Source organism: Dipodomys ordii, unplaced genomic scaffold (assembly GCF_000151885.1).
Source record: "Dipodomys ordii isolate 6190 unplaced genomic scaffold, Dord_2.0 Scaffold12, whole genome shotgun sequence".
Taxonomy (NCBI): domain Eukaryota; kingdom Metazoa; phylum Chordata; class Mammalia; order Rodentia; family Heteromyidae; genus Dipodomys; species Dipodomys ordii.
Genome location: NW_012267228.1, coordinates 20,183,790 through 20,192,283, shown reverse-complemented (window position 1 = coordinate 20,192,283; position 8,494 = coordinate 20,183,790). Strand labels below are relative to the sequence as shown.

The 8,494-nt window shown below is 54.6% G+C and overlaps 1 protein-coding gene across 2 annotated transcripts; it reads right to left on the bottom strand.

Annotated features, from left to right (window-relative positions):
• Positions 1 to 1,431: 1,431 nt before the first annotated feature.
• Positions 1,432 to 5,507, bottom strand: Fezf2 (FEZ family zinc finger 2). 2 transcript variants are annotated; one of them, XM_013010433.1, is made up of 5 exons: positions 5,265 to 5,507; positions 3,879 to 4,804; positions 3,361 to 3,495; positions 3,013 to 3,145; positions 1,432 to 2,111 (listed from the first exon to the last, which is right to left on the bottom strand). In XM_013010433.1, exons 2-5 carry the CDS (start codon positions 4,743 to 4,745, stop codon positions 1,852 to 1,854), a joined length of 1,395 nt encoding a protein of 464 aa, XP_012865887.1. In that variant the 5' UTR covers positions 4,746 to 4,804; positions 5,265 to 5,507; the 3' UTR covers positions 1,432 to 1,851. The 2 variants fall into 2 exon arrangements, with proteins under 2 accessions (XP_012865887.1, XP_012865888.1); XM_013010434.1 differs by having other exon boundaries at positions 1,775 to 2,111; positions 3,879 to 4,800; positions 5,265 to 5,313.
• Between the last annotated feature and the right edge of the window lie 2,987 nt (positions 5,508 to 8,494).

Genomic DNA, 8,494 nt, shown 5'->3' with positions numbered 1-8,494 from the left:
CCCTTTGCATTAACCGTCTTTCCTCCACGTCGCTGCCACTCGCACTGGAAACCCGCGTAGGGTCAATGCCCTGCTCCTCGCCCCCTCCCCACCTCATCCTGGAAGCTGCGTCGAAGCGCACGAAGCGCATTTGCCCCCCGCGCTGGGGAACATGATTTCAAAAGACGTGGGCTGCATGGCGGCGCGGATATTAAAAGTGCGTGCGCGTGTGTGTGTGTGTGTGTGTGTGTGTGTGTGTGTGGAGGGGGGGGAAGAGGCCCGGCGCGACGCGCCAGTAATCCGAGCTCTTGATTATCAAGATTCGGATCAAACGGGGCGGCGGCGGCCGGCCCCCTCCTGGGGATGATTAGATGATTAATGTAATGCTGTTTGAAGGGTCTCTGTTTTCTCTCTTAATTTGGGTCATTACTTAGAAAGCAAGCGTGAGATCATTTCATCAGCGTGCTCGGCGGCGGAGATAGCTATTCAGGAAATGGGCTAACTGCGCGGTAATCAGAACCCGGGAGGCGGCGGCGGCGGCGGCGGCGGCGGCCGCGCGAGCTCCGGGAGTCCGGGCGCGCCCTCCCGCGGCAGGGCGCACCGCACCCGGACGCCAGCCCCGGAGCGGGAGCGCCCGCGGGGGAGTCGGGGAGCTCCCAGCCAGGCAGGGGACCCGTGACTTAGCCTCCAGATCTCGCCGCCAGGGGAGGTTGGGAGTCCTGGGCTGTCCTCCTTTACGTCGCTCGGAGAAAGGAGGTGCCCAGAAGCTGGCTGGCAAAGCAAGGCTTGGGCCTTTCCCTTTGCACTGCGCGCCGCTAAGGCAAAAGCTCTTCTTCAACATCCAGCCACTTCTAACAGAAAGAAAGAAAGAAAGAAAGAAAGAAAGAAAGAAAGAAAGAAAGAAAGAAAGAAAGAAAGAAAGAAAGAAAGAAAGAAAGAAAGAAAGAGAAAGAAAAGAAAGAAAGAAAAGAGAGGGAGGAAAGAAGAGGAAGGAAGGAAGGGAAGGGAGAAAGAGAAAGAGGAGAAAGGAAAGAAGGGAAGGGAGAAAGAGAAAGAGGAGAAAGGTAAGAAGGGAAGGGAGAAAGAGAGGAGAAAGGAAGGAAGGAAGGAAGGGAGGGAGGGAGGGAGGGAGGGAGGGAAGGAGGGAAACATTTTCTTCACTCAAATAAACACCCAGAATTCCGAGCGTCTTTACAATCATTAGATTAAAAAGAAAAATTGACACCCCTAGGGGGGCCCGTCGAGGCCCTTTGCCCTGCCCCTGGGTTCCTTAAGCCTCCAGCGCTTCTGGAGCAGCAGGATGTGTCCTGGCCCCAGAGCCCTGGAGGAAGTCACATTTGGAAGGGGAAATGCTATCAACGCCTATTTCCATCTCGTTCTTTGGAGTTATTGAGCTGACCTCCAGGCGAGGGGAGGGGTGGGGGGGAAAGAAAACGCGCACTAATGATTCTTTTTATTGAGTCACATGTGTGTATGTATTCCCGTGTTCGCTTGTACAGGAGGAATTACATGGCTGGCTAAAGATGGCTGGGGAGGAAGCCCCGCCACGTTCTTCTGGGGGCGCTCACGATGACAAGCTGGGGTTAAACACCGGCTGCCGGAGGAGAAGCCGAGGCCTGGGATTAAATATGTTTCGGTGAACTGGATTTTAAATAAGTTTCCTGAATATACAAAGGTGGGAGCCATGAATTTGTTGCCAGTCATCCAGGAAACGCTTAACTTTCCAAAAAATATGCTGGTTTTGATAAATAGATTTTTAAAAGCCTCTCTGCTATAGTTCTTTTTTTTTCCTTTTAACTTTAGAAATAAGTTTATACATGTGATCTGTGTTGGGTTGGTACAGGGCAGGAAGGGAGGGCCAGGCGGAAGCTCTCAGCTCTGCACCGTCCGAGTCAGTTCCTTTGCAGAAGGGGTGGCGGGTCCCACGCTGTCATGGAGTTTGCGCACGTGTTTCTTTAAGTCAAAGTTTCTGCAAAACCCTTTGCCGCAAGTGGCACACGTGAAAGGCTTCTTGTCATTGTGCGTGTGCATGTGGAAGGTAAGATTGTAGACCTGGTGGAAGGCCTTGTTGCAGATAGTACATTTGTACTGCTTCTCGCCGCTGTGGGTCAGCTTGTGGTTCTTGTAGTTCCCTACAGGAGACCAAAACCCATATAAAACAACAACAAACAACAAAGTAGGGGTGTGGAGTTAGGGTGTGCATCCTGAGATCCCGGGCAGGGCGGAGCGGGGAGGGCTCAGGTGCCCGTGTTAAGAAGGCAGGGGACGCTTGGCTAGGCGGCCACGACCTCTCTGAGTGAAGAAGTTGTCAAACTTTGTATTCGTCAAGCCCCGGCACTAGGAAAGGGATGGAGGGCCGGGTCTTTTCAGAGCCAGAGCCGGCCCCAGCCGCCCTGCGCCGGTACACAGGCCCAAGAAGCTCCCTCCTGCCGCGTTCCCCAGGCTGGGAAACTTCGGTGCAACCCACAGAAGGCATTTCATGCTTCTGCTTAGCTGATGCCTCGCTGGAGGAAATCTGTAGGGACCTGGGTTTCATCCCTCTTTTTTTTTTTCTTTCTCTCTCCCCGTTTTTAAAGTTACTCTTAATGACCACCTAGGGATTGAAACGGGCTTTGGAAATTTCAGGCCCAGGGGACCCTGGGAACAAGACTGATTTTCCCTGAGTTTTACATTGCTCCCAGGAAGTACATTTTATCTAGTTGTTTTTTTTTTTAATTCATTCGAAAGGGGAGTACCAACTGCCAAGGGAAATCTTTATCTGGAAGGCGGTGCTGTCTCTTTCCCCTACTTCCTTTCCTTCTTTCCTTCTCCCATCCCAAATTCAGTGGTATCTGTACATTCAGCCTGATTCCAGCAAGGTCTCCTCACCCAGCCCCTGGACGATTCCCTCCACACCCGCCCCAACCCGATTCCAAAGAACTGCTGCTTCTAGCCTGCAGCTTTTGTGCGGCCTCTCTCCATACCCCCCTCCCCACTCGGTCTGTCCCCTACACCACGACTCACTGAGGAGAGGGCCTCGCCTAGTACAGTTACCTTTTTGGTGAAAGCCTTTGCCACAAAATTCGCAGACGAAGGGCTTGTAGCCCGCGTGGATACGGATGTGCGTGTTGAGCGTGGAGCTGCGGTTGAACGCTTTGCCGCACTGGTTGCATTTATGAGGCTTTTCCTGCGAAGAGGGGCGGGTGCGCACAGTAAGGCTGAGACCTTCACCTCGGGAACAACCTCGAAGGGACACGGCATCCCTCGGAAGGGTAAGGGCCATCCTATCCATCCCCAATGCCAGCGCTCACACGCGGGGCGGCAGTACGGGAGCTGGCCGCGCCTGGGCCGGGCCTGACCGGGTTAGTGGTGGTGGGGTGATGGGCGGGGGGAAACACATACCTGGGTGTGAATAATTTTGTGTCTGCAGAGCGTGCTGGCCTGGCGAAAGCCTTTGCCACAGACTTTGCACACGAACGGTCTGGCTCCGGTGTGGACCGGCATATGGCGGGTGAGGTTATAATGAGCATTAAACACCTATGGAAGGATCAGAGGGGGAAGGGGGGGAGGGTTGTGTTGCAGACCTAGAAGCAATCCAGGAAGCCACAGTGTCTCCCTTCTCCAACCCCTACCCCCTTTAGAAACGACAGAGCCTTTGTAAAGTCCTTCCCAACTTACTGCTCACAAGAGACTGTGTGGCTACTTGGCAACAGCACCCCCATTTTACAGAACAGGAAACTTAACTAGCTATCCAGTTGGAGTGCTCAGCTATCCTGGAGCTTCTCTGCCTGAGAAAGCCGCGGCAGGGGGTAGGGGGTGGGTGGGCAGGGGTGTATGTGTGTGTGTGATTCAAGTCTGCCCCGGGGGAAGCATCTGGGGAAGGGGGGGTCCCTCCCAGCCCTGGGGACCCTGGGCCTCACCTTGCCGCACACCTCGCAGGTGAAGTTTTTGGGCTTGCCGTCCGCAGATCCCCCCGGGAGCTTACTGTGACCCTTGATGCCCCCGCGCTCTGCGGTCAAGGCCGAGTTCTCCTTCAGCACCTGCTCCAGGGGCGCGGGCAAGCAGCGCTCCTTGTGGGGATAGGGAGCCGGGTGGGGAAACTTGTCCGCAGCCAGGCCAGCCAGTTTGGCGTTCTCCAGCAGAAAGAGCTTGGGGTGCGCAGCCAGAGCTGCGGGGGCCTGGGCGTTGAGGAGGCCGGACGGGAAAAGGTGGCCACCGAGGAGCTCTGAAGGTGGATAAGCGGTGGAGTCCAGGTAGTTGAAGTAGTAGAGAGAGCCGCTGGCCGGCAGCCCCACGGCCTGGTTGATGACCTGCGGCTTGATGACCCGGCCGGCGGGCAGCGCAGACGGCGCAAGGCCCAGCTCGGCCTTGCAGCACACGCCACAGTTGGTTTTGCACAAGCCGCTGGCTCCGCACACCGGGGCCCCCCCTCCGCCGCCGCCGCCGCCTCCTCCTCCTCCTCCACCACCGCCACCACCACCACCCGCTCGGAGGCTGCTTTTCCAGAGCTCCGAGTAACTCAGCAGTGTCTTGGACGGCACCTCGTAGCCTAGGGGCTGGAGGGGGATCATACAGGGCAGCGGCGAGCAGAGGTTGAGCAGTTTCTTACTCTGGGTGCCATCCGCCTCTAGCGCCCCAGGCCGGGGCTCAAAGGGCGCGCGGGGCTCCGACGTCTTGGCCATGATGCGCTCGATGGAGAAGGCCAGCGTCTTGGAAGTGGCCGGTGATGCTCCGGCGCGAGGGCAGGGCTGGGCCACCATGGTCTCCAAGGAAGCTGAGCTGGCCATGGTGTGCGGAGTCCAGCCGAGCCAAGCTGGGCCAGGGCGCGCTCTCTCTCTCTCTCTTTCTCTCTCTCTCTCTTTCCTCTTAAGTCTGCATTCCGGAAAAGGCAGGGAGGGGGGAGAGAAAAAAAAACACACACACCACAATTTAATAATAAGCACCTAGTCGGGCCCTGGGTCACCCATTTGCATTCAAATGAACAGAGGCAGAACAAAGTGCACCCAAGGGTACCAAATGACTGCCCATTAAGCCGGCTCGCACAGGAACCCACCAGCCCCTGCCCTGGGACTAGGAAAGGGGGAAGAGGGAGGAGGTTTTACAAAGGAAAAGGAGAGACACACACGGAGAGAGGAGGGAGCCCGCGAGAGAGACCGAGGGAGAGAGAGGAGAAAATAAAGAAAAGAGCCTCAAATTACCCACTCCACCCTCCCCTCCCCAGACCTGGGCCTCGGCCACGCGCGCGGAGAGCAGGGCAGGAGAGGGACAAAGTTAAAAGAGGCCGGGGAGAGCCACTGCGCGGTTACCTCTCTCCCCCAGCGCCCAGGAGATGCGTTCCGAGCCATGCAGCGCGTCTCTTCTGTCACATTTTGATGGCAAACATCTTCCCCTCCGCGTGAGATCACTGTCTTTTACATTCAGCTGACATCACATGAAGTCACTTGAAGTGGAATGACATGGGCGGCGGCGCGGCTTCCCGTCGCGGACCCCGTGTTCCCCCGCGCGCCCGCCGGCCGCCGCCGCCGCCACCGCCCCTCAAACTTTAAAAGGAGGCAACTGGCGCCCGCGCTCCCCTCGGGAAAGTGCGAGCGGTTTGCGAATCGGGAAGGAGGGAAGAGACGCGAGGGGGAGGGGGAGGAATCGTGATGGTTTTGCCGGTGGAAAGGGGGGGGGAGCCCCAACTCAAACCTAGGCAGAGTTCCGTGCGTGATTCACAACTTTGGGGGCCTACAGGTTTGGGAAAGGCGCGCGCTGGCTGGGGGGGGGTCCCCGGATGCACTGCCCACAAAAGGCCCCTGGGTGTCCGTCTAGGCAGCGAAAGTATCCCTTAGCCCTCTGCAGCCGAGCTGGGCATCGTGCTAATAAACTGCCATTTACCCACGGAGCCGGCGCCAGCCCCGAACACGCGCAAATGATAATTACCTCATTAGGATGTGGCGCATGGATGCGGGCGTCGCGTTTGCTAGGAGGTGTGGGGGGGGGACTTGTTAATGGGGAAATATTAATTTATGCAAAAGCGACGAGAGCTCGCCTGGGCTGGCGTCGGAGGTCGGGGAGAGAGAGACAGAGAGAGGGAGAGAGAGAGAGAGAAAGCTCCCGCCGCCTAAGGACGACCTCGAAGCGTCCGAAGAGCCAGGCCGCGTGCGGCCAGATCCCGGGGCCCCTCGGCGCCCAAACGGGTGCGCCTCCAGCTTCCCCCCCCCTCCCCGGCCAGCTCCCCGCCGGAGGCGGCAGGAGTCCGCCCCGGGGAGCTGGGGGATTGTTGGGGTTCCTAATCGATCAGCACTGCTGATTTATGATCGCGTTTCTGAGTCAAAGCGGGGCTGTGAGCCTGGTTTAGGGCTGCGGCGCAGGGCGCCTTCGGAGAGCGCCTCTCCCCGCTGCTGGGTACTTACTGTTGGTATAATTGAGAAGGTCCAATCTCCACCTGTTTAAGGAGCGGATTGAAACAGCAGAACCTCCCCTGGATCCTATTAAAACGTTTTTCCTCCTAAGGCCATTCAGTCGAACCAATTTTCCGAAGTGATTCATAGAGCTGAATTCTGCCAAGGCAGCTCTTTCACTTTTAGCCACTAAAGCACCGCGTGGAACCGGGTTTTGTGTTTTTCTAAAATAAAGAGAAGGATTATCAGAGGGGAGAGGGAGGGGGCCTGAAGGGGGGCGCCTAGAGACTTAGTGTGGCCAGAGGTACAAGCAGAGGGAAGAAAAGGCCCTTTTCGAGACAGGCCCCAAGTAAGTTCGAAGGAATTCAGCGTTTTGTGCCCGGCGCACAAAAGCAGTGCGTTCGGTGCTTGGTTTGGAGGGGCTGAATTCATCTGTTTGCAGACCACTCCACCTGCGTATCACAACAAACTGCTCAAAGACGCTCCAGCACTTTCAACAGGCCGGGCGCTCTTGGCGACAACAAAAGTGATCGAGGCTGAGAGTTCTTATGGAGTGGGAGGGTGGGGGGAGGTGACTAGCTAGAGAGGAGAGAGCGAGAGAATTAGGTTTAGGAAAGAGGGGAGGGGGAGTCCAGGGGTTTTGGAAAACTTTTGGCTGGTTTTGTTCGCGGGACAATTATATCTTGCCAGTCGGCTTTTGCAAGACCACGAGCTTTGTAGCCGCCACCACAGTTTAAGAGGATTATGATGGGTATAATATGAGCAAACAGGGTTGAGGGTTTGATAGTGAATTCCATCTCCAAAGACACACCATCATATGGAGCAAAATGCAAACCCTCTCCTTCTTTATTCAGGAACAGGTCTTGAAAGGCTGGGTATCTGTCTGTCTGTCTATCTATCTATCTACCTAGCCCCTAAGCACTACAAAACCATCAACAGATAGACAAGCAAAAAAAAAAATCTGATTTTAACTACAGGCAGACAATTCCCTTTCCCCTTATAGAACTTCTCTCTCCTTCTACCCATTCATCTGGTTGGGGCTCCTGGGATGTGCCATTTCAGACTGGATGTGAACGTGACAGGTAGGGAAGGAAAAGTGTACTTGGGGAAGGAACAAAGACATCTCTGAGAAAAAGTGACTGGCTTGTATGGGGGGGGGAGTAATAATAGTTCAATGTTCCCATCCTGCCAAACTCTGAATCTAACCCTAAATCTAGCAATCAGAAGTCTGTTCCCCTAACATTAATCCCATCCCCCCTTTCCCCTGCAACACCCAGATTTTCAAACTGGAGAGAAACTTGCTGCACTGGAGAACATTTCCATACAGTTCATTTAATTTAAGATGTGTTCAGAGAGACTTGAATTTCAGACCCAGCATCCCCCTACCCCTAGACTAAGGTGGACACAAAAACACAGATGATGCCCCACCCCCATCCCACAAAATATGAAACAAACCACTCACCCCAACATTGAAAGTGTATTAATATACTTGCAGCCTCTCAAAACCTGAATTTCTATCTCGACTTTCCTGTGAATCTCGTTCGCCACCAGCATCGCACCCCAACCCTTTCTCCAAATTGGGTAATTGTTGATCCGCAGCAGCTGAAAGATCTGCTGGTTTGAAAGCTCCATCAGGCTGAAAGGCTTCCAAGGGCTTCTGGTGAACCTGCCTTGCCATCCCAGTGCTTTTTGCGGCTGCATAAGCCATCTCTCTCTCTCTCTCTCTCTCTCTCTCTCTCTCTCTCTCCCTCTCCCTCTCCCTCTCTCTTTCTTTCTCTCTCTCCCCGCATCACAAAGCAGTGCTACCTTCCACAGAAAGAAAACATTTGGGTAAAAACAAGTTGCCTCTAATGTGCCTGTCTTTCCAAATGTTGGGTGAATACACTGGCTTTTATGAAAGTATTTAATTAGCTTCTACAAACTTCTTTCCTCGCCTGCAGATTATATTGAAGTGGAGGGTTGGAAACTATTTTACACCTTGCCACTCACATGTTAATTAATCTCTATCTAACCCTAATTGCAGTTTATTCAAGCACCGCTCAACAGCTCACCCACACAATAAACACTGATCCTACTTTTATACATATTACTTCACGTTAACACATTGAGTAATTAACTCCAGTACCAACTAATAGTGCAAACAAATATTTTCT

What these genes read in the sequence shown, in the direction of transcription:
- Fezf2 (XM_013010433.1), bottom strand. Translation starts at nt 4,745, where the DNA reads ATGGCCAGCTCAGCTTCCTTGGAGACCATGGTGGCCCAGCCCTGCCCT. An exon ending in CCTGCGAGGTGTGCGGCAAG is followed by an intron (nt 3,496 to 3,878) that starts GTGAGGCCCAGG and finishes ATCCTTCCATAG; the next exon opens with GTGTTTAATGCTCATTATAA. An exon ending in ACAAAATTATTCACACCCAG is followed by an intron (nt 3,146 to 3,360) that starts GTATGTGTTTCC and finishes CCCTCTTCGCAG; the next exon opens with GAAAAGCCTCATAAATGCAA.